Source organism: Heptranchias perlo, chromosome 29 (genome assembly GCF_035084215.1).
Source record: "Heptranchias perlo isolate sHepPer1 chromosome 29, sHepPer1.hap1, whole genome shotgun sequence".
In the NCBI taxonomy this organism is placed as follows: Eukaryota; Metazoa; Chordata; class Chondrichthyes; order Hexanchiformes; family Hexanchidae; genus Heptranchias; species Heptranchias perlo.
The window spans coordinates 27756027-27781669 of record NC_090353.1 but is presented as its reverse complement, the minus strand read 5'-3'; the positions used below and the strand labels follow the sequence as shown (position 1 = coordinate 27781669).

General features: G+C 45.0%; 1 protein-coding gene across 1 annotated transcript in view; it reads right to left on the bottom strand.

Annotated features, from left to right (window-relative positions):
- Positions 1-25643, bottom strand: part of rnf126 (ring finger protein 126) — a 57814-nt gene that overhangs the window by 7516 nt on the left and 24655 nt on the right. Inside the window, exons 4-8 of the mRNA XM_067968356.1 lie at positions 21879-22129; positions 21360-21428; positions 14653-14722; positions 12778-12871; positions 5151-5266 (exon numbers count right to left, since the gene is read on the bottom strand). Coding sequence (XP_067824457.1) covers positions 5151-5266; positions 12778-12871; positions 14653-14722; positions 21360-21428; positions 21879-22129 — 600 coding nt within the window. The remainder of the gene's footprint in view (positions 1-5150; positions 5267-12777; positions 12872-14652; positions 14723-21359; positions 21429-21878; positions 22130-25643) is intronic.

The window sequence follows — 25643 nt, the reverse complement described above, 5'->3', positions numbered from 1 at the left end:
ACTTTGGATCAAAAAAGGATAGAACAGGGTACTTTCTAAATGGTAAAAAGTTAAAAACAGTGGATGTCCAAAGGGACCTAGAGGTTCAGGTACATAGATCATTGAAAAGTGTCATGAACAGATGCAGAAAATAATCAAGAAGGTAATGGAATGCTGGCCTTTATATCTAGAGGACTAGAGTACAAGGGGGCAGAAGTTATGCTGCAGCAATACAAAACCCTGGTTAGACCGCACCTGGAGTACTGTGAGCAGTTCTGGGCACCGTACCGTCGGAAGGACATACTGGCTTTGGAGGGAGTGCAGCGTAGGTTTACTAGAATGATACCCGGACTTCAAGGGTTAAGTTGCTAGGAGAGATTACACAAATTGGGGTTGTATTCTCTAGAGTTTCGAAGGTTAAGGGGTGATCTGATCAAAGTTTATAAGATATTAAGGGGAACGGATAGGGTGGATAGAGAGAAACTATTTCCACTGGTTGGGGATTCTAGGAGTAGGGGGCAGGGTCTAAAAATTGGAGCCAGACCTTTCAGGAGCGAGATTAGAAAACATTTCTACACACAAAGGGTGGTAGAAGTTTGGAACTCTCTTCCGCAAATAGTAATTGATACTAGCTCAATTGCTAAATTTAAATATGAGATAGATAGCTTTTTGGCAATCAAAGGTATTAAGGGATATGGGCCAAAGGCAGAGATGGTGCAGCAACTGTCATGGAATTTTTCAGTACAATGAAAATGCTCAAAGAGGGTTTCTCAATCTTCTCAGAGGGGCAATGCGACTTCAAAGAAAAATTGCATCAATACTTACATGTTTTACCATCGATTGGCAGATTCAGGAGAAATGTATGGAGCAGCACAAGGACATGCACATAGCTTTTAGTGACCTGACCAATGCTATTCACGTAGTTAGCTTACCGGATCAGTGAAAACTTCGGTCCCAGTTTGGGTCCCCAGAGAGATTTGTCTAGATTGTGAGTCAGTTCTGTTACAGGATGCTTGGTAGACTGGATACAGATGGAGCACTGACCAAGCCTTTTATTATTGCCAATGGAGTCAATGAGAAAGCATGCTTGAAACAAGCCTTTCTGGACTCTTCTTTATGGCTGTGCTTGATGACGCAAAAAGAGGCCTAGACATGGGTGTTTGCATCCACTTCTGCACATCTGGAAAGCCCTTCTAACCAAGTACTGTATCAAGCCTCGACAAAGGTCAGAGAAGTCACAAATGAGCTTTTGTTTGTAGGTGACTGCTATAGAGGCACATATCCAGGAAGATCTGCAGCTATCTACTGCCACTGCAGCAAACAACTAACTACTGCTTTATCATAAGCCTGAGGAAAACAGAGGTCATGTATCAGCCAACCCCAGTAAAGTACGAAGCAAAACAACCATCAACTTCAGTAGTGCTGAATTGAATACGGTCAATTAATTTGGGTAGCATCTTATCAAATGATGCACTGAGACGATGAAGTGCTATCTCCGATCAAAAAAAAAACTAGTGCTACATTCAGAAGGCTGAAAAAGCTTGAACGTAACGAATATGGGATCAAGCTCATGACAAAACTCAAAGTGGACAGGGCTGTTGTGATCATCGTCTCTCTTTATGGATGTTAGTCATAGACACATTATCACCATCACATTTGGCAGCTTGACAAGCTCCACCTCCAATAATGGGGATCCATCATGCACAACAGCAGAACAAAATACCATGTGCAAGATCCTCAAGTGTCCCAAGACATTGACATTAAAGTTATTGTGATAAGGGCACAACTGTATTGGTCAGGACATCATCCATATAGAAGACTCCAGAATGCCAAAAAGGATCCTGCACAGGGACAGACTCAAGCGCAACCTTATATGTAATATCAATGGCACCAACTAGGAAAAGCTGACTGCACAAGCTGCTGAGCAGTGGTACGTGGGCAGTCTCGGTTGATACAGCTACTAGAACATGGATCTCCTGAAGAAGAAATAACAAAAGTGGAGATGTGAACTGCTGCAGTCTGTTGACCCTAGACAGGCTGTTTGGGTTTGTGAAATATGTGAGCAGGCTCATCTCTCTCATTTCAAGATTAATAGTCATCAGTGAGATCTTCAAGACTGATCCTCTTTCCAGTAAGTACAAAAGACTACTGATGTTAAAGCTACAGTAGGAGCCAGTCTATAGGTATGTGAAGAGTATCAAACTGCAGAATCCAGTTTAAAAATATTTAGTAGTATAACTTATGGAAGCTGAAGTCTTCTTTATACCAACTGCAATACAGAAATTATTTGCAAGAGAACTGATTTTTAATATTGTAGTGGAAGAGGGAAAACATTACTTCTGATTTTTTAAGTAACATATAACTAATTGGAGTTTATTTTTAGTGGCCAAATCTGCATTGCTTTAAATGTTTTAAATTCAAGTGCAGGATAATTAGCAATATATCCCAATAATACCCTCATTTTGACCTACTTGATAAGAAACAATAAAATATAACTGCTTTTACCAACAGTCTCAGCATTGTAATGTGCACAACTGAACTTCAGGTTAGTTGAGTGCATTAAATGAGTACGCACATACACCTGATCTTAATGGCAGGGCCGCCACGTCCCCGAACTCTCCGGGTGCACCGCCCACTACCGGGATCGCGCACACCTTTCACGCCCCCCCCTGGAAAAAGAGGCCAATGTGCATGCGAGCCCCAGAGAAGTAACTAACGAGCCACCAGACATAAATTAAATATGATGCTGCAGTTGGCTCTTCTTATTTTGCAACTAGTTTGTTACCCAGTGGTGATTAATACTTGGATCTGACAACCCATCTGCATGGTGGATTTCTTTAGGTCTTGATCAGACCACTAAGTGAGATGTCTTGCACTAAACAAGGCATTTCAGCTAAGTGAAGGAAGGATTGACAGTTTGGTCTAGCATGTCACTACGGAGCTAAGAAAAGCAATGCTGTGAATCATAGAATGATACAGCACAGAAGGAGGCCATTCTGCCCATGCCGGCTCTTTGAAAGAGCTATCCAATCAGTCCCACTCTCCTGCTCTTTCCCCATAACACTGCAAATATTTATCCAATTCCCATTTGAAACCCTCCAGGCAAGAACATACTTTAAAAAAAATTACAAGCTACAACGACGAGAGGCAACATGTTGTTCCCTGCAAGGTCTTGGTTTCTCTGTATTAACATGTCAGGGATTAAAATCCCAATTTGTTATGGATGATACACCCACTTCACAACGCAGAAGAACCAGTTGGTTTTTTTCTAAAAAAGCATGAAAACATTTGTTGAATTTTTGTGACCAAGGTGAGAGATATCACTGCTGGGAAGCAGAACATTTGATTTCAGGATCCCAATGCCAGTATCCAGCATTCTTACACCAGTGCTATAACAAATGCAGCTCTATCTAAACCAGAATACATGCTTAACATTACCCATTTACCTGGAGAACATCCTCTGTGGAGAGAAGGGGGAAGGGGGGGGGGGTGGTGGGGGAGAGCAAGAAGAAAAAAAATAAGGCCTTCAGTTCCTGATCGCTATCCAACAACCCCTGCTGGAAGAGGCAATTTGAACATTAGGTGAGGACAGAATTAATGTTCACTGCAATGCCCTCGCAATCAAAGTCGAGCAACATAGGAACAAGAGAAGGCCATTTGGGCCCTTGAGCCTATTCTGCCATTCAATTAAATCATGGCTGATCTGTACCTCAACTCCATTTACATGGCTTTGCTCCATAACCCTTATCTAACAAAAATCTTATCAATCTCAGTCTTGATAATTTCAATTGACCCAGCATCCACAGCCTTTTGTGGGGGAGCAGGTTTCAGATTTCCACCATCCTGTATGGAAAAGTGTTTCCACATTTCACTCCCAAATGGCCTAGCTCTAATTTTAAAATAATGTTCCTTTTTCTGGATTCCTCCACCAGAGGAAATGGTTTCTCTGTATCTACCTTATCAAATCACTATTATTTAAAACACCTCGATTAAGTTACTCCTCAACCTTTCTAAACTCAAAAGAAATACAAACCAAGTTTATGCAACCTGTCCACACACCGTAACACTTTGTGGTCCAGTATCATTCTGGTGAATCTACACTGTACCTCCTCCTAGACCAATATATCTTTCCTGAGGTGTGCTGCCTAGAACTGAATGCAATACCACCGCCCGAGGTCTGACCCAGACTCTGTATAACTGACATCACTTCCTCACTTCTGCTAGCTTTTTGTGATTTGTGCAGGTGGACATCCAAATCACTTTGCTCCTACATAGTTCCTAGTCTCTCATCATTACAAAATTATTCCCATTCGTCTTTCTCGGATCCAAAGTGGGTGAATCACACTTCTCCACATTGAACTCCATCTGCCATAGTTTTACCCACTCAATCTGTTTATATCCTTTTGTAACTTCCTGCTCCCAGCTACACAATTTACTGTGACTCCTAACTTAGTGTCATCTGAAAATTTGGATATATAACTCTATTCCTTCATCCACATAATTAATATATATGATGAAAAGCTGAGGCTCCAGTACAGGGAAGTACCATTTCCCGCCAATCAGAGGATGTCCCCTTTAATCCTACTCTCTGTCTCCTACTTCCCAATTAATCAAGATTACCTCCAATTCCATGCGGTTTCATTTTTGCTAATAATCTTTAGCCTCACACATAAAGGAAAGCTACTTGGGCAAGGCACTGCCACCTCTTTTGGATCCCGAGCAAGGAGCTAAAGTCATCAAGAAAAAAGGGGAAGGGAGAAAACTAGTGGACAAAGAGCGAAAAAAAACCTGTAAAAATACAATGCTGTAGATTAGTATATAAGCACAATTCAAAAGGGAGCAAATAAAATTTACCGATCTGTTCTTTGAATTCCCTCATTTAAAAATATGCTCATATGGGTTACAAATTCGACAGACCACCAAGGATTAATCCTGCAGCTTTATTATATTATTTTTGGCATCATAGTAAATGAAAATTTATATAATCAGCTAACCCAGGGGACAAAAAAATGTTTCCCTGGACTTGTAGCCCATAAATAGGCAGGTACAAGAATTTTGATTTCCAGGAAACTGCACTGACTGTCTGCAAGTCATAGTAAAGTACCTAACCTGTTCACTGGAACAGGTTAATGGGAGCTAAAAGAAGTATTGTTTGACAAGCTGCTGCTTACCATTTCTAGCCAAGGTATTATACAATCATTGTGGAATAAATGGTTGCACGGAAGTTGCCTAACGGTCTCTCCAACATCGTAATCTTCTTTACATACAGGGCATTCTATACCAGAACCTGTCGAGAAAGAAAATGTTACACATTCAATTTGCTAAATCTGTTCAATGAAATATTGTACTGAAAACAAACAACCCAGCTGAAGCAAACTGGTTGTCCAACTGAATTTTTAAATTTTTTTAAAACAAATTCTTTGTTACAGGCCCTGGGGTCGATTTTGCAATGGTGGCGGGTTAGCAGCGGGGGTTGAAGGTGCACGTGGCAAACCCGCATAAACAAAATTTACTGTTTCCAACGCGATCGCATAGTGATTGCTGATGATTAACGTCCTCTCCGGGTTTCGTATCCAGCAGCCAGCCTGATTGACAGTCTGGTTGCTGTCAGGAGCTGCAACGCGAGGTTGTGGGTGGGGGGGGGGGGGGGAAGAGAAAGTGAGCGAGACGTCATCTGGCGCTGGAACGGAAGTTGGGGGGGTGGGGTGGAGAATGGAAGATCGGGGGGTGGGGTGGGGTGGGGTGGAGAATGGAAGACCGGGGGGGGGGGGGGTGGGGAGAGAAAGAGAGCGAGACGTCATCTGGCGCTGGAACGGAAGTTGGGGGGGGGGGGGGGGTGGAGGATGGAAGATCGGGGGGGGGGGTGGAGGATGGAAGATCGGGGGGGGTGGAGAATGGAAGATCGGGGGGTGGGGTGGGGTGGAGAATGGAAGACCGGGGGGGGGGGGGTGGGGAGAGAAAGAGAGCGAGACGTCATCTGGCGCTGGAACGGAAGTTGGGGGGGGGGGGGGTGGAGGATGGAAGATCGGGGGGGGGGGGTGGAGGATGGAAGATCGGGGGGGGGGGTGGAGGATGGAAGATCGGGGGGGGGGGGTGGAGGATGGAAGATCGGGGGGGGGGGTGGAGGATGGAAGATCGGGGGGGGGGGGTGGAGGATGGAAGATCGGGGGGGGGGGTGGAGGATGGAAGATCGGGGGGGGGGTGGAGGATGGAAGATCGGGGGGGGGGGGTGGAGGATGGAAGATCGGGGGGGGGGGTGGAGGATGGAAGATCGGGGGGGGGGGTGGAGGATGGAAGATCGGGGGGGGGGGTGGAGGATGGAAGATCGGGGGGGGGGGTGGAGGATGGAAGATCGGGGGGGGGGGGTGGAGGATGGAAGATCGGGGGGGGGGGTGGAGGATGGAAGATCGGGGGGGGGGGTGGAGGATGGAAGATCGGGGGGGGGGGGTGGAGGATGGAAGATCGGGGGGGGGGGGGTGGAGGATGGAAGATCGGGGGGGGGGGGTGGAGGATGGAAGATCGGGGGGGGGTGGAGGATGGAAGATCGGGGGGGGTGGAGAATGGAAGATCGGGGGGGGTGGAGGATGGAAGATCGGGGGGGGTGGAGAATGGAAGATCGGGGGGGGTGGAGAATGGAAGATCGGGGGGGGTGGAGAATGGAAGATCGGGGGGGGTGGAGAATGGAAGATCGGGGGGGGTGGAGAATGGAAGATCGGGGGGGGTGGAGAATGGAAGATCGGGGGGGGTGGAGAATGGAAGATCGGGGGGGGTGGAGAATGGAAGATCGGGGGGGGTGGAGAATGGAAGATCGGGGGGGGTGGAGAATGGAAGATCGGGGGGGGTGGAGAATGGAAGATCGGGGGGGGTGGAGAATGGAAGATCGGGGGGGGTGGAGAATGGAAGATCGGGGGGGGTGGAGAATGGAAGATCGGGGGGGGTGGAGAATGGAAGATCGGGGGGGGTGGAGAATGGAAGATCGGGGGGGGTGGAGAATGGAAGATCGGGGGGGGTGGAGAATGGAAGATCGGGGGGGGGTGGAGAATGGAAGATCGGGGGGGGTGGAGAATGGAAGATCGGGGGGGGTGGAGAATGGAAGATCGGGGGGGGTGGAGAATGGAAGATCGGGGGGGGTGGAGAATGGAAGATCGGGGGGGGTGGAGAATGGAAGATCGGGGGGGGTGGAGAATGGAAGATCGGGGGGGGTGGAGAATGGAAGATCGGGGGGGGTGGAGAATGGAAGATCGGGGGGGGTGGAGAATGGAAGATCGGGGGGGGTGGAGAATGGAAGATCGGGGGGGGTGGAGAATGGAAGATCGGGGGGGGTGGAGAATGGAAGATCGGGGGGGGTGGAGAATGGAAGATCGGGGGGGGTGGAGAATGGAAGATCGGGGGGGGTGGAGAATGGAAGATCGGGGGGGGTGGAGAATGGAAGATCGGGGGGGGTGGAGAATGGAAGATCGGGGGGGGTGGAGAATGGAAGATCGGGGGGGGTGGAGAATGGAAGATCGGGGGGGGTGGAGAATGGAAGATCGGGGGGGGTGGAGAATGGAAGATCGGGGGGGGTGGAGAATGGAAGATCGGGGGGGGTGGAGAATGGAAGATCGGGGGGGGTGGAGAATGGAAGATCGGGGGGGGTGGAGAATGGAAGATCGGGGGGGGTGGAGAATGGAAGATCGGGGGGGGTGGAGAATGGAAGATCGGGGGGGGTGGAGAATGGAAGATCGGGGGGGGTGGAGAATGGAAGATCGGGGGGGGTGGAGAATGGAAGATCGGGGGGGGTGGAGAATGGAAGATCGGGGGGGGTGGAGAATGGAAGATCGGGGGGGGTGGAGAATGGAAGATCGGGGGGGGTGGAGAATGGAAGATCGGGGGGGGTGGAGAATGGAAGATCGGGGGGGGTGGAGAATGGAAGATCGGGGGGGGTGGAGAATGGAAGATCGGGGGGGGTGGAGAATGGAAGATCGGGGGGGGTGGAGAATGGAAGATCGGGGGGGGTGGAGAATGGAAGATCGGGGGGGGTGGAGAATGGAAGATCGGGGGGGGTGGAGAATGGAAGATCGGGGGGGGTGGAGAATGGAAGATCGGGGGGGGTGGAGAATGGAAGATCGGGGGGGGTGGAGAATGGAAGATCGGGGGGGGTGGAGAATGGAAGATCGGGGGGGGTGGAGAATGGAAGATCGGGGGGGGTGGAGAATGGAAGATCGGGGGGGGTGGAGAATGGAAGATCGGGGGGGGTGGAGAATGGAAGATCGGGGGGGGTGGAGAATGGAAGATCGGGGGGGGTGGAGAATGGAAGATCGGGGGGGGTGGAGAATGGAAGATCGGGGGGGGTGGAGAATGGAAGATCGGGGGGGGTGGAGAATGGAAGATCGGGGGGGGTGGAGAATGGAAGATCGGGGGGGGTGGAGAATGGAAGATCGGGGGGGGTGGAGAATGGAAGATCGGGGGGGGTGGAGAATGGAAGATCGGGGGGGGTGGAGAATGGAAGATCGGGGGGGGTGGAGAATGGAAGATCGGGGGGGGTGGAGAATGGAAGATCGGGGGGGGTGGAGAATGGAAGATCGGGGGGGGTGGAGAATGGAAGATCGGGGGGGGTGGAGAATGGAAGATCGGGGGGGGTGGAGAATGGAAGATCGGGGGGGGTGGAGAATGGAAGATCGGGGGGGGTGGAGAATGGAAGATCGGGGGGGGTGGAGAATGGAAGATCGGGGGGGGTGGAGAATGGAAGATCGGGGGGGGTGGAGAATGGAAGATCGGGGGGGGTGGAGAATGGAAGATCGGGGGGGGTGGAGAATGGAAGATCGGGGGGGGTGGAGAATGGAAGATCGGGGGGGGTGGAGAATGGAAGATCGGGGGGGGTGGAGAATGGAAGATCGGGGGGGGTGGAGAATGGAAGATCGGGGGGGGTGGAGAATGGAAGATCGGGGGGGGTGGAGAATGGAAGATCGGGGGGGGTGGAGAATGGAAGATCGGGGGGGGTGGAGAATGGAAGATCGGGGGGGGTGGAGAATGGAAGATCGGGGGGGGTGGAGAATGGAAGATCGGGGGGGGTGGAGAATGGAAGATCGGGGGGGGTGGAGAATGGAAGATCGGGGGGGGTGGAGAATGGAAGATCGGGGGGGGGTGGAGAATGGAAGATCGGGGGGGGGTGGAGAATGGAAGATCGGGGGGGGGTGGAGAATGGAAGATCGGGGGGGGGTGGAGAATGGAAGATCGGGGGGGGGTGGAGAATGGAAGATCGGGGGGGGTGGAGAATGGAAGATCGGGGGGGGTGGAGAATGGAAGATCGGGGGGGGTGGAGAATGGAAGATCGGGGGGGGTGGAGAATGGAAGATCGGGGGGGGTGGAGAATGGAAGATCGGGGGGGGTGGAGAATGGAAGATCGGGGGGGGTGGAGAATGGAAGATCGGGGGGGGTGGAGAATGGAAGATCGGGGGGGGTGGAGAATGGAAGATCGGGGGGGGTGGAGAATGGAAGATCGGGGGGGGTGGAGAATGGAAGATCGGGGGGGGTGGAGAATGGAAGATCGGGGGGGGTGGAGAATGGAAGATCGGGGGGGGTGGAGAATGGAAGATCGGGGGGGGTGGAGAATGGAAGATCGGGGGGGGTGGAGAATGGAAGATCGGGGGGGGTGGAGAATGGAAGATCGGGGGGGGTGGAGAATGGAAGATCGGGGGGGGTGGAGAATGGAAGATCGGGGGGGGTGGAGAATGGAAGATCGGGGGGGGTGGAGAATGGAAGATCGGGGGGGGTGGAGAATGGAAGATCGGGGGGGGTGGAGAATGGAAGATCGGGGGGGGTGGAGAATGGAAGATCGGGGGGGGTGGAGAATGGAAGATCGGGGGGGGTGGAGAATGGAAGATCGGGGGGGGTGGAGAATGGAAGATCGGGGGGGGTGGAGAATGGAAGATCGGGGGGGGTGGAGAATGGAAGATCGGGGGGGGTGGAGAATGGAAGATCGGGGGGGGTGGAGAATGGAAGATCGGGGGGGGTGGAGAATGGAAGATCGGGGGGGGTGGAGAATGGAAGATCGGGGGGGGGGGTGGAGAATGGAAGATCGGGGGGGGGGGTGGAGAATGGAAGATCGGGGGGGGGGGTGGAGAATGGAAGATCGGGGGGGGGTGGAGAATGGAAGATCGGGGGGGGGGTGGAGAATGGAAGATCGGGGGGGGGTGGAGAATGGAAGATCGGGGGGGGGTGGAGAATGGAAGATCGGGGGGGGGTGGAGAATGGAAGATCGGGGGGGTGGAGAATGGAAGATCGGGGGGGGGGTGGAGAATGGAAGATCGGGGGGGGTGGGGAAAGAGGGGAAGATCGGGAGGACATCGGCGGGGTGAAGCGGGGGACGTCGGAGAGGGAGACATCGGACATTGGAGCAGGGTGCAAAGGTAGGTTCATTTTATGTTTTAACTTCCTTCTATGGTTTTTATTTAATTTATTTTGTTCCTTTTTCCCTAATCCAGCCCGTCACCAGACGTGAATCAGAAGCGGTGGGCAAGCCGCCCAGATAAGTTAAAAATTGTTAAAATCACTTAATCTGCCGACAGGACTTCTGTTCGGGTCGCCCACGCGCATGCAGGTGGGCCCCTGGGAAACTCAGAAGTCAGCGGGTTGGAGCCGGCTTCCGAACCCGAATGGGATTTCCGCGCTCTTCGGAGCCCACCCCCATCGCACCCGCAATTTCCCCCTAAAATTGAGCCCCTCGAGTCCCATCTCAGTCTGCAACGAAGCACATTTAGCTAAAATAGAATCCTCAGTCCTTACCACAAAAACAAACGCTTCCGGTGAATTTATCTTAATTTTTGCTTTTTTTTTGTTTGAACAGGTGAAAAAGGCAGGGGTGGTGGGAAATGGGGGTAACCAATTTAGCTGCAGGCTTTACTCTCATCACCTCAAAAGTACTTTTTGTCAGCCAATTACAATCAGTACATTTGAATTTTAATAAGGAGAGCTCTTGATTCTCTCCTCCACCCCTCTCCAAACCAAGGCACTCGTAGAAAAAATACTAATGGCAAGGTGTTCTACATTCTACATAGAGACCTGACCCAGAATTAAATTTACCACAACCCATGCAGACCAATTCAAATCAGGCAGCATCCAGGTCCATGAAAAAGTGCTGCAACATCTAGGTTACCACTAAGGCTGCAGTTAAGTGCAATTTATATGAACAACCATCACAATATATATCAATGATTTGGATGAGGGAACTAAATGTAACATTTCCAAGTTTGCAGATGACACAAAGCTGGGGTGGAATGTGAGCTGTGAGGAGGATGCAAAGAGACTCCAATGTGATTTAGACAAGTTGGGTGAGTGGGCAACAACATGGCAGATGCAGTATAACGTGGATAAATGTGAGGTTATCCACTTTGGTTGTAGAAACAGAAAGGCAGATTATCTGAATGGTGATAGATTGGGAAAAGGGGAGGTGCAACGAGACCTGGGTGTCCTTGTACACCAGTCGCTGAAAGCGAGCATTCAGGTGCAGCAAGCAGTTAGGAAGGCGAATGATATGTTGGCCTTCATTGCAAGAGGATGTGAGTACAGGAGCAGGGATGTCTTACTGCAGCCATACAGGGCCTTGGTGAGACCACATCTGGAGTATTGTGTGCAGTTTTGGTCTCCTTATCTGAGGAAGGATGTCCTTGCCATGGAGGGAGCGCAACAAAGGTTTACCAGACTGATTCCTAGGATGGCAGGACTGACGTATGAGGAGAGATTGGGTCGACTAGGCCTATATTCACTACAGTTTAGAAGAATGAGAGGTGATCTCATCGAAACATATAAAATTCTAACAGGACTAGACAGACTAGATGCAGGGAGGATGTTCCCGATAGCTGGGGAGTCCAGAACCAGGGGTCACAGTCTCAGGATCCGGGTATGCCATTTAGAACCGAGATGAGGAGAAGTTTCTTCACTCAGAGGGTGGTGAACCTGTGGAATTTGCTACCACAGAAGGCATTGGAGGCCAAGTCATTAGATGTATTCAAGAAGGAGATAGATATATTTCTTAATGCTAAAGGGATCAAGGGATATGGGGAAAAAGCAGGAATAGGGTACTGAGTTAGACGATCAGCCATGATCATTTTGAATGGCGGAGCAGGCCCGAAGGGCCGAATGGCCTACTCTTGCTCCTATTTTCTATGTTTCTATGTGAGCATTTCAATTTTATGTACTTATAATTCTTCAAACATTTAGGAGAAATAGAGCAGCAGTTTGCAATAGTGGGCTAAATATTGCATTTTGCATCCAATTATACATATCTAGGGCACATGTTTATTTAAAAATTTTGTCAACTCAAGTGAAATAAATTGTTTGGTTTAGCCACATCCGTTTCATGCACTAGTACAACTGTTTGAAGATACAATGTGCCCTAAGTGCGCTATCATGCTTCCCTTTGTGCATTTTAAGAGTAATACAAGCACTTGCTGCCAACGTAAAAATTGTATGCAAGTGCAGAAACAATGTGCAAAAACTATAAAAGTGGATTGAGGAGAAAAAGCAATTATATCTCAAACCAACTTCTATCACAATACAAATATTTTATTCATCTTAACCACCAGAGAACCTAATGTGGAATAAAAGATTCCTCCATGAAGCCAGAAAGAACATAATCATCCATTATAACATGATCAAGTTGTATAATTTTAAAATCATACTGAATTATAAAAGCTACATATAAAAAAAATCATCAATCTTTCAGCAGCTGATTTAATGGTGTATTCCTGACAAAGTTAAGACTGGAGGAGGAAAAAAAAAATCACGAGCTATCTGGTTACTGGTCTGAAGTATACCCACCTACATGTCCATCTGTTATTTGTACAGTGGGAAGAGTCTTGATTTTCTCTTTGTCTGCAGGAGGTGGGCCAGTATTTTCAAACTGGTTCAGCAGCTGGGGAAGGAAAGAATTCATTTTTTTCTTCCGGAAAATGAATAGAAAAGCATTTCAAATTGAACACAATACAATCCCCTCCATCACCTGCATACCGTGGCTGCAGTGTATACTATCTACAGGATGCAGTGCAGCAACTCGCCAAGGTATCTTTGGCGGCACCTCCCAAACCCACGACCCCCACCACCTAAAAGGACAAGGGCAGCAGGTGTAAGAGAAGGACATAACCTCCAAGTTCACATCCAAGTCGCACACCATCCTGACTTGAACATTCCTTCATCGTCGCTGGGTCAAAATCCTGGAACTCCTAATACCAATGTGGGAGTATCTTTACCACTCAGAGTGCAGCAGTTCAAGAAGGCGACCCACCACCTTCTCTAGGGCAACTAGGGATTGGCAATAAATGCCAGCCTTGCCAGCGACACCCACATTCCAAGCATGAAGAAAAAAATTGCAATACCACTTAAAAAGCAAAATCATTACTCTAACAATCAAGGTTTCCACAAGATTATGCTGGAACTATAACAATCTGCTCAGGCTGACCACTCAATTTGACTGACCTAATGAAACAGATTTTTTTAAAATTAAAAAGTGATAACTTGTCAGAGTACTGGCAGTAGAATCATAATATTTGCAGTTCTACCACGATTTTACAGGCAACAACATGAATGCAGCTCAACAATATACTTGACCCAAATAACATGAGCAAAGACTTTTTAAACTGAAAGAAGTTAGTAGAAATCTTATTGATTCATTTTTGCCCGCAACTTTGTCCTACACCAGAATGACCAAGCAGCGTCGATTCCAAAATAGCAATCCTGGCATTGTTAGGGAGATGACATGTTAATTAAATCTTTAAACAAACTTTTGCTGTAACAGATGGCTTAAGCAAGATCTGGTTCTTTCATAAAAGATGACTTCTAAGTCACACAATAACAGCAGAAACAGGAATCTTTTGCATTGTCATAATATTAAGGTGTAGAAATGCTCCAGAACTCAAATATATATCGTAAAATTTGCTAACAGCCATTCACGATTTTATAAGCCTACTGTAGCAATTTAGAAATCACGCCTTGTTACTATTGTTGGGAGCTACAGTACTAATATGCTACCTAAGCAGAAAAAGTATAAAATTGGTCCCCTGATGGTTCAGCTGTTTAACGCAGTGAGGAAAATTCCAGATTCAATCTCTGGTTGGTGTTGAGTTAATTAATCTCAGCCAGAGCAGCAGCAGTATAATTGTCCTCAGTGTTGCTGATTGGAGATCAGGGAGGGGGAAATCACAGTGAGAGTTCATGCTCCTAAATAGTTATCCAGCAACCTCTACTGGAACTACCATGCATGGATGTCATGCTAGAACAGGACTGAGAGGGGCTATGACACCATCTCTCCCTTCCTGCTCCCGCATTCAAATTAATCTTGACTACTTGGGTGAGCTACTGGAAGTCAACTGACATCTGTGGATCTGTGCCCCAACAATCAAAACCTTCCATGAGAAAATTGGTAGAAAATAAATTGCATGTGATGATCGGGGGCAGGGGGGGGAAAAAAAAAAAGAGAAATCCAAAAAAGAGAAAAAAAACTTTTACAGACATATAAAACATGTTTTGGTCTCTGCTGTGACAAAACCTCAACTTAATCAATATAACGAAACTTCCATTCACAAAGTTGTAGTACCTACACTTCTCTGTCAGAAGCTAGGACCAAATTGCATTTTCCTTGTATCCATCTTCTTACCATAATTCCAACATGAATAGTGTTGCATTAACCAGATTAACTACCTGTGTAATGATTGTGTCCAAGCCATTGGCTCCCCATGCGTAGTCCATTGGATTTGAGTGCAAGACACCCCTTTAAAGTACAGAAAATATTACATTAAAGTCAGTATACAAAATAATGATATTTTAATTATACTGTATAAATTTGTTAGCCTGTGCTCAAGTAGCAAAATAAATGGTTACTTAAATTCTGAGCATTAGGCTCTACAATAGTGCATTAAAATTGCAATACAAAATGCAACATTTTCAATTTAAAAGAAGTAGTAACTTCCTCCCCACTCCAAAAAGTTTTGCCCCTTACCCAACTCTCCGGATGCTGGGTTACAGGCTCAATTGCTAATAGCCCTTCGTACCTCAGCCAAGCGACCATTTTCCATGCACAAGCCTGATCAGAGAGCATTGCTGTTTGACCATTACAGCAGAGTACGAGTCTGTCCTCACACGAAATTCACATATACACATTACAGCAAACGATCACCAGATAGCAATTCCCACCTTAGCCTATACACATGGAGACCAATTCAGATCGACCAGCTCAACATAGTGAATGAAACTGAGAACCTCCGGGTTTATATAGCTCAATACCATGTCTCACCAGATTTATCTACCAAAGCATTTGAGGATTCTCTAAAACAAAGTATTTTTTTAAAAAAGTATTTTAAAAAGCTATATTTAAGAACAATTTATCTCAAAAGACCAGCTACTTGCATCAAAGCAACATTAAATGGGTTCAGGTCAATGAATGCACATGATTTTACACTGAACCACATTACCAGGAATCAGAATCATAGAAGTTTACAACATGGAAACAGGCCCTTCGGCCCAACATGTCCATGTCGCCCAGTTTATACCACTAAGCTAGTCCCAATTGCCTGCACTTGGCCCATATCCCTCTATACCCATCTTACCCATGTAACTGTCCAAATGCTTTTTAAAAGACAAAATTGTACCCGCCTCTACTACTGCCTCTGGCAGCTCGTTCCAGACACTCACCACCCTTTGAGTGAAAAAATTGCCCCTCTGGACCCTTTTGTATCTCTCCCCTCTCACCTTAAATCTATGCCCCCTCGTTATAGACTCCCCTACCTTTGGGAAAAGATTTTGACTATCTACCTTATCTATGCCCCTCATTATTTTATAGACTTCTATAAGATCACCCCTTAACCTCCTACTCTCCAGGGAAAAAAGTCCCAGTCTATCCAACCTCTCCCTATAAGTCAAACCATCAAGTCCCGGTAGCATCCTAGTAAATCTTTTCTGCACTCTTTCTAGTTTAATAATATCCTTTCTATAATAGGGTGACCAGAACTGTACACAGTATTCCAAGTGTGGCCTTACTAATGTCTTGTACAACTTCAACAAGACATCCCAACTCCTGTATTCAATGTTCTGACCAATGAAACCAAGCATGCCGAATGCCTTCTTCACCACCCTATCCACCTGTGACTCCACTTTCAAGGAGCTATGAACCTGTACTCCTAGATCTCTTTGTTCTATAACTCTCCCCAACGCCCTACCATTAACGGAGTAGGTCCTGGTCCGATTCGATCTACCAAAATGCATCACCTCACATTTATCTACATTAAACTCCATCTGCCATTCGTCGGCCCACTGACCCAATTTATCAACATCCCGTTGCAATCCTAGATAACCTTCTTCACTGTCCACAATGCCACCAATCTTGGTGTCATCTGCAAACTTACTAACCATGCCTCCTAAATTCTCATCCAAATCATTAATATAAATAGCAAATAACAGCGGACCCAGCACCGATCCCTGAGGCACACCGCTGGTCACAGGCCTCCAGTCTGAAAAACAACCCTCTACAACCACCCTCTGTCTTCTGTCGTCAAGCCAATTTTGTATCCAATTGGCTACCTCACCTTGGATCCCGTGAGATTTAACCTTATGTAACAACCTACCATGCGGTACCTTGTGAAAGGCTTTGCTAAAGTCCATGTAGACCACGTCTACTGCACAGCCCTCATCTATCTTCTTGGTTACCCCTTCAAAAAACTCAATCAAATTCGTGAGACATGATTTTCCTCTCACAAAACCATGCTGACTGTTCCTAATCAGTCCCTGCCTCTCCAAATGCCCGTAGATCCTGTCTCTCAGAATACCCTCTAACAACTTACCCACTACAGATGTCAGGCTCACCGGTCTGTAGTTCCCAGACTTTTCTCTGCTGCCCTTCTTAAACAAAGGCACAACATTTGCTACCCTCCAATCTTCAGGCACCTCACCTGTAGCTGTCGATGATTCAAATATCTCTGCTCGGGGACCCGCAATTTCCTCCCTAACCTCCCATAACGTCCTGGGATGCATTTCATCAGGTCCCGGAGATTTATCTACCTTGATGCGCGTTAAGACTTCCAGCACCTCCCTCTCTGTAATATGTACACTCCTCAAGACATCACTATTTATTTCCCCAAGTTCCCTAACATCCATGCCTTTCTCAACCGTAAATACCGATGTCAAATATTCATTCAGGATCTCACCCATCTCTTGTGGTTCCGCACATAGATGACCTTGTTGATCCTTAAGAGGCCCTACTCTCTCCCTAGTTACTCTTTTGCCCTTTACGTATTTGTAGAAGCTCTTTGGATTCTCCTTTGCCTATGGGAAGGTCCCATATCTGTGCCAAACTAGCTGGCATTAGCTGGGGCAGAAGACAGGGAGCGGTGAAGTCAAGAGCATAGGGCAGGTTTACATGGGGCTGAGGCCAGAAGCAGAAAACCATTACTGGGGAGCAGTAGGTTTGGGTGACTCCAGATGTTGACCAAGATGACAGCCAATATGTACTGAATCTCATATCCAATTGGTACTTGGTAAGTGTGACTGAAAATACAGTAACCCAGATTTTCTTGCGAGGTGATCGGCAACATACACTGTAAATTTTGCATTTTAGCATGCCAACCTTACCGTCGATTACTTCCTCCATATTTTCCTGCATCTCTAATTATCTCACAGGTAATAATCTCTGAATTACTACCTGAGCCACGTGCAAATTGACATAGGGTCAAACAGATCAGAGAGTTAAATGCGTGGTGTGGGAGACAGGGGTTTCGATTCATGGGGCACTGGCAAAAGAGGGAATTGTTCCGTTGTGACAGGCTCCACGTAAACCAGGCTGGGACCAGTGTCCTGGCAAATCGAATAACTAGGGCAGTAGATAGGGCTTTAAAACAGAAGGGGGGGGGGGGGGGGGGAGGCAGAGGATTCAGGTAAGGGTAAGTTTATAAATCTAAAAGAGAAAAGTCAAGGCCATGTAGCAGTATAGCAATTTGGGTAAAGATAAGCAGCGTGTGTCAGGAAGGGACAGAGTTTCATGGTATTAGTGAATCAGTGAATAAGGTAAAATCAGGGAAAAAATAGTAAAAAAGTTAAAATTAAAGGTGCTTTATCTGAATGCATGAAGCATTCGTAACAAGACAGACGAATTAATGGCACAGTGATAAATGGGTTCGATCTTGTAGCCATTACTGAGATGTGGTTGCAAGGTTGGGAACTAAATATTCCAGGGTACTTGACTTTTAGAAAATACAGAAAATGGAAAAGGAGGGGAGGTAGCCCTAATAATAAAGGATGACATAAAGATAGTAATGAGAAAGGATCTTGGTTCGGAAGATCAGGAAGTGGAATCAGTATGGGTGGAGGTAAGAAATAACAAGGGGCAGAAAACACTGGTGGGAGTAGTTTATAGGCCCCCTAACAGTAATTATACTGTTGGACAGAGTATTATTCAAAAAATAAGAGGAGCTTGTAACAAAGATATTGCAATAATCGTGGGGGACTGTAATCTTCATATGGACTGGGCAAATTAAATTGACAAAAGTAATTTGGAGGATGAGATCATGGAATGCGTTCGAGACTGTTTCCTAGAACCAACCAGGGAACAGGCTATTTTAGATCTCGTCTTGTGTAATGAGGCAGGGTTGATTAGTAATCACAGTGAGGGATCCTTTGGGGAGAAGCGATCATATTATGATGAATTTCTCATTGAGTTTGAGAATGACGTACTTAAGTCCAAAACTAGAATCTCAAACTTAAACCAAGACAATCGCATAGGTACGAGGGGCGAGTTGGCTAAGGTTGATTGGGAAATTAGATTAAGAGATATGACGGTAGATAAGCAATGGCAAACATTTAAAGAAATATTTCATAATTCTCAACGAATATACATTCTATTGAGGAATAAAAACTCCACAGGAAAAGTGATCTATCCATGGCTAACTAAAGAAGTTAAGGATAGTATCAGATTAAAAGAAGAGGCTTATAATGCTGCCAAGAAGTGTAGTAAGCCTGAGGATTGAGAGAGTTTTGGAAACCAGCAAAGGATACCAAAAAATTGATAAGGAGGGTGAAAATAGAATATGGGAGTATACTAGCAATAAATATAAAAACTGACAGTAAGACTTCTACAAGTATGTAAAAAGGAAGACAGTAGTGAAAGTAAACGTGGGTCCCTTGGAGGCTGAAACAGGAGAAATTATAATGGGGAATAAGGAAATGGCAGAGGCATAAAGCAAATATTTTGTATCTGTCTTCACAGAAGAGCGCACAAAAAACATACTAGAAAGAGTGGGGAACCAAAGGTCTAACGAAAGTAAGGAGCTTAAAGTAATTAATATTAGTAAAGAAAAAGAGCTGGAGAAGTTAATGGGACTAAAAGCCGACAAATCCCGTGGGCCTGATGGCCTACATCCTAGGGTTCAAAAAGAGGTGGCTGCAGAGAAAGTGGATGCATCGATTATGATCTTCCAAAGTTCCCTAGATTCTATAATGGTCCCAGTGGAATGGAAGGTAGCAAATGTAACACCACTATTCAAGAAAGGAGGGAGAGAGAAAATAGGGATCTACAGGCTAATTAGCCTGACATCAATAGTCGGGAAAATGCTGGAATCCATTATTAAGGACGGGGCACTTAGAAAATCACAATCATAATTAGGCAGAGTCAACATGGTTTAGTGAAAGGGAAATAGCGTTTAACAAATCTATTAGAGTTTTTTGAGATTGTAAGTAGCAGGGTAGATAAAGGAGAACCAGTGGATGTAGTATATTTGGATTTTCAAAAGGCACTCGATAAGGTGCCACACAAAAGGCTGTTACACAAGATAAGGGCTCATGGAGTTGAGGGTAATATATTAGCATGGATAGAGGATTGGTTAACAGAAAAAAAAAAGAGTAGGAATAAACGGGTCATTTTCAGGTTGGCAGGCTGTAACTAGTGGGATGCCACAAGGATCAGTGATTGTAAATAGCTGAGGCCCAATCTATGTTAATGACTTAGATGAAGGGTCAGAGTATAATATATCCAAGTTTGCTGACGATACAAAGCTAGGTGGGAAAGTAAGCTGTGAGGACGACACAAAAAGTCTGCAAAGAGTTATAGACAGTTTAAGTGAGTGGGCATGAAGGTGGCAGATGCAGCATAATGTGGGGAAGTGTGAGGTTATTCACTTTGGTAGGAGCTTAGAAGAATGAGAGGTGATCTCATTGAAACATAAGATTCCGAGAGGGCTTGACAGGGTAGATGCTGAGAGACTGTTTCACCTGGCTGGAGAGTCTAGATCTAGGGGTCATAGTCTCAAGATAAGGGGTAAGCCATTTAGTGCTGAGATGAGGAAAAATTTCTTCACTCAAGGGGCTGTGAATCTTTAGAATTCTCTACCCCAGAGGGCTGTGGATGCTCAGTCGTTGAGTATAATCAGGGTTGAAATAGAGAGACTTTTGGACTTCAAGGAAATCAAGGGATATGGGGATCAGGCAGGAAAGTGGACTTGAGGTTGAAGATCAGCCATGATCTTATTGAATGGCGCAGCAGGCTCGAGGGACCGTATGGCCTACTCCTGTTTCTATTTCTTATTACAATGCGCCATAGCGAGCATGGCAGCACAATGGCCAATGTTTGTTACAGGGCAGTGACAGTACCAAATCTTCTTTGTAGTTTTTATATAAAATTGTAACCAAATCGAAGTCCCCACTTCTCCCTTCTGGCCTCTAAAGTAGATCCATGTTAAATGGGACAATTTTAAAATCACCATATGCGAATTTGATGAAGCGATAAACTAGAAAATAAAGGCGATGAAACTGACAAAAGTTGCCATCAGTTGAATTATACTGCCTGACTGTGTTCCCTAAATTTCAGCTCGGAGTTGTCTGCTCTATGAACACCTTGCAGATCCTATAATCTCAAGTGTTAACTGACCATTAACTAGGTGAGTTATGGTCATGGGTATTTATTAGGCTAACCTGACTCAGGTGACTGAAGCTTTATATGCTACAATTCCTTCCGTTGCCTCAAAACAGTGCACGTTATTTTTCTCAAATAAAATACTGAAAACATTAGATTGTTGCTGGTATCATTTCATTACACATACATTGTTCAGGCTAGTGTCCAATTTAATCAAATTCTGGTTATTTCTGTGAACTCACACATACATTTTCCTGGAAAATCTGCACTAATAATGGCATACTCCATAGATGCATCGTTACTATTTTCAGGAAAGTCTTGGCCATTGTCACGTGGTTAGTTCAAGAATTCTTTTTTGAAGACTGTACATTTGTTTCAAATATGAAAAATTAACTACTTCTATGCCCTCTCACTTTAGACAAATAAATCTCAAAACAGATGGTCATGATTTTTTAATAACTAGACATTCAAACTTCAATATAAACCTTTTCCGTAGCTTTGCAATACAGCTTACCATGGACCCAATCCTAAGTTTGGCACTGCTGTAGGTGCAATGATTCCATTAACCAATTGCTGAATAATTCTGTAATAAACAAAAAAAAAGTTTGAGTGGAGATATCATTTCAAACTACACTGTTGGCAAGCACACAAGTGTAGGCTCCAATCATGCATAATTCAACATCTACTACCATAGTTTGTATTATGTCAACATGCATCAAAATGCACCTCCATTTAAACTTGTATCTCAATCTAAAATGCTGTCACAGTGTTTGGAGTGCACATTCTTTTAATTCATTCAATATACATTGGCTGTTGTGAGTCCCTCTCTCCAATTCATTCACTTTACGTAACTTTAATATATAGATGCCACCAATAATTTTCCTGGAACTAGAGACTGCAGTAAAATAGACACAAGATAGCAACTTTACTATGAATAAATTACAGCTGAAGACTAGTCTCAAAGTCAACATTTCACATTTTAAGTGAGTTTCTTCCCTGTGTTGAATTCTGAAGCTCTCAGAGGCACACCTACCCTTCTAGAGTTGGCACTCCTTCATTTCGTGTTGTAGGACGCCGTGATGGAAAGCGGGGTGCTCTGGGTTGCCTGGAACTATATCGTGGCCGTGACTGGTGTTCCCGCTCCCTCCTATTATCAGAGTCTCTGTTTTCGTCTGAAGTCTGGTTTGTCCCAAAGGAAAAGGGATCAAAGGGATCATCCAAAATGCCAAATGTAAACTGTCCATAGCTCCCTTGTGGTAAGGAAAGCAAGTGCTGATCTAAACCCTAGAATAAACAGAATTTAAAAAGGAAGATTAAGAATAAACATTTTCTAATTGTCTTTAAAGAAAAAGATTTTTGAAATTTTCCCATTTGGTCCTCCCTAATCCATTTCCCAAAAGTAGTTAGGTAATGCACTCCTAGGCCTCCACATAGGTTTAAATTTTCCCTTCCTGTGGGATAAGTGCCTGGTTTCTGTGCAATGTCTCCCAAATAAAAATTAACTATTCAAAAGGGGCAGGAAGAGGAGCAGAAAGAGAGGAAGCAAAATCACAGGACTAAATGTCCTACAGCATTTGCTTCAAAAAATGCAAGATCATGTGATGAGAGATTTTTGTTTTTATTTCAGAGTTCTGAAATAGCTTGAGTTAAAATGGTTTTCCCTTGCCTAATTTCAAAATGACGATCAGAAGACTAGCTGTATATGGGACAAGGCCAGAGTGGTTAATCTAGACATCACCAGGATATAGGGGGATTTGTTCTAGGTGCTCATTAAATGGTCAAGGCATCAATCAGTACTCAAAAGTCAGACAAGAGAGTACCTGGTTTATATTACATTGAACACCCATCATTCAGATTATCATGGATGACGTGCAGTCCAAAAGGTATCAAAATACAAGAGCATTCTCCTATAGTTCATAGTTCTGACAGGAAATCTTAACTGCACAGATGAAGTGAAGTTCACATTGTCCAGGTACAGTATCACATCTGGCAAATCAGAGTTTTATCCAAAAATCTTGTGCTTACCAGACATTAAGAAATTCATTTTAAAAGGGGTATTTTAACCCTTTATGGACTAATTCCAATTTTATTTTTAAATAAGGTGTTGATTCAGTATCTTGCGATAGCATTAGCTTCTGTGTTAATTTATCCATGAATAACCTGACCAAGTAGTTTTAACCTACACATATTGGTAGATTATACATAAGGACATGAGGATGTGTTGGGCATTCCATGTTACCTTCAGCGAATTATGTACCAGAATTAAGCCTTAAGTGTTAATCCTGAGCACACTAACCCATACAAGATACATAAAAAGGGTGCAGATTTTAGATCAAAAGGAGACTTGATCTGATCATGAATCCATTTTTTTGCCATGAGTAAAAGACAAACAAGTGCTGGGCAAAGCCAAACCATAACAGACAGTAAGCATTACAAAAATACAATGCATGCAAAATAGATTTAGCTGCGAAGCTCTAAATTTAATTGTAAGAGTAATTAATGGAAGGACTAAACACTTAGCCATATACATCATACTTTGTGTACTTACTCCTAATACACTCCTTTGGAGTATGAAGGAAGCATGGAGCTAAGCCTTTACTATCTATGTTTCTAAAAATTCTGAAAACATTGGAGCAAAACATTTTTCTTTTTGTATTTAGCGGCAGCATAAATCTTTCTTCTGGTTTAAATTTGGCAAGGTTCAGTACGGTAGCAATCTTTAGCTCTAAACACACCCAAGGGCGTATAATTACACTATTGCTTTTCTGAGGCAAATTTGCACCAGTTTTCAACAGCATTCTGGAGCTGTACAATGCAAACATTCTCTTCTTCTTTGCCAACCTTTACTCCTCCTAAAGGTATTGACTCCATACTGGGCATGGAGTCACAGACTCTGGTCCCCCTTTGCTACAATTCATGTGTGAATCTTAATAATGAGTCTCAGCAGGCTATTCGATAGGAAGGGTCTTCATAGGTGAACACAATCCTGTCCTTACCAGATGTACTCACACATGCACTTTGTGCAGAGGTCACTAAATAGTAATCAAGAGCAGACAACCAAGAGTACTGAGGCTAACTCAAGTACGCCTGCCGCAACACCTGGCTCAAATTAACTTACTCAACATAGACCAGGAATCAAACTTTCTGTTTGATGCATTATATATTTACCACAATACAGAGATGTTTGAACTCTGAGATGCACATACATTCAACCTGATTCACACACTCCATCAGCAGCAATGAAAGGTCAACCCACCTTGGGCTGGTTTTATTGTCACTAATTCAGATGGATGCTGGTATATTCTGGCAGAATAACTAATTGCGTCCACCAAACTCCATTTATTACATCTTTTACAGTTTTGTAGGCCACAAATGCTCTTCAACTGGTGTGTGTGTGTGTGTGTGTGTGTGTGTGTGTGTGTGTGTGTGTGTGTGTGTGTGTGTGTGTGTGTGGGGCTCCCCCCACCGACAAGTCTAACTGCAGCAGCTCCATTAATATAGCTATGTAGATTCATATAGTTAGTCTGGATCTCAGTATAACCGCTGGGCAAGAGTAAAATGGCAAATGTAACGCTCCAATGTTATTGAAAAGATAGAATGAAGGAAGCAAACACGTGTAAATACTCTACTAATTTCTATAACAGCACAGAACTAAACTACCACAGCTATAGCTCGAAGGTTTTAAAAGTCTCCTCAACTTTCTAAACAGATAGGAGCACAATTAAGTTTTTTCACAGCTAACTTTTGGTTTAAATATGTATGCACTTTGCAGTGTTTGAGGTATAACATTTGATCACTTTTACAGGGATTGAAATGATTTTTAGGACATTTGTTGTAGCTCGTCCATCCTTAATTTGACGGATCCCTTATTACAATAACTTACTGGGGTTGACAATTAAGGAAGGTGATTTTAGAAAGTTATCTTTTCTTCTCTTCTCTCACTCAATATTTTTGTTGCTGAACACTTTAGCTAGAGCATTCATCTGCTTCTGCCTCTTCCCTTCAGTAAGCAAAGGGTTTTGATAAATATCACTGTACTCAACATTTCAAACACAACTGGCACAGCAAAATAAACTTTCCCAGATTATTGGCTCCCTAAGTGGCAGCACTTTCATTGTGCACAGTGAACAGTGCCTGGTTTCCCTGATATTTTCAACTGTGTATACGGCAACGTCTGAACAGGCAACTGCACAAGTTTTCATCATTATCTTTACGCTAAAATGAGTGAAAAAAATAAGAACAGCCAGATGCACTGGTGAAGGCAAAAGGATTAGTATAAGCCGACCAAGAACAAAAAAAGCCAACAAGAGCGTGGAATTTTATTAACAAATACTATAATGTAGATATGGGCGAGACTGAGTGGTCAGAAATCACTGTACATGGTAAACATCAGTCCGAGAAACTTTACTCCAAAGGTGTTATTCGAAAGATACAAAAACTATACATGCTGGAGATAATAACAGGAAACATAAGGAGTAAATTCCTAACTGGCAGTGACTTATTACCAATGGGGGAGATTGCCTCAGTTCCCTATTAGCAATGAAATTCTAAGTTTTTTTTAAAAAAACGTTCATGGGTGTGGGAGTCACTGGCAAGGCCAGCATTTATTGACCATCCCCAATTGCCCTTGAGAAGATAGTGGCGAGCCGCCTTCTTGAACCGCTGCAGTCCGTGTCGTGAAGGTACTCCCTTCACCATACGGTATCCAATTTTGCTTTAAGTAGCACACAAAAGACATGTCTCCTTCAAGTGGTAAATGGTAGCTTGTTGTGTTAAGCTGCACTCACTAGCAGAGAGC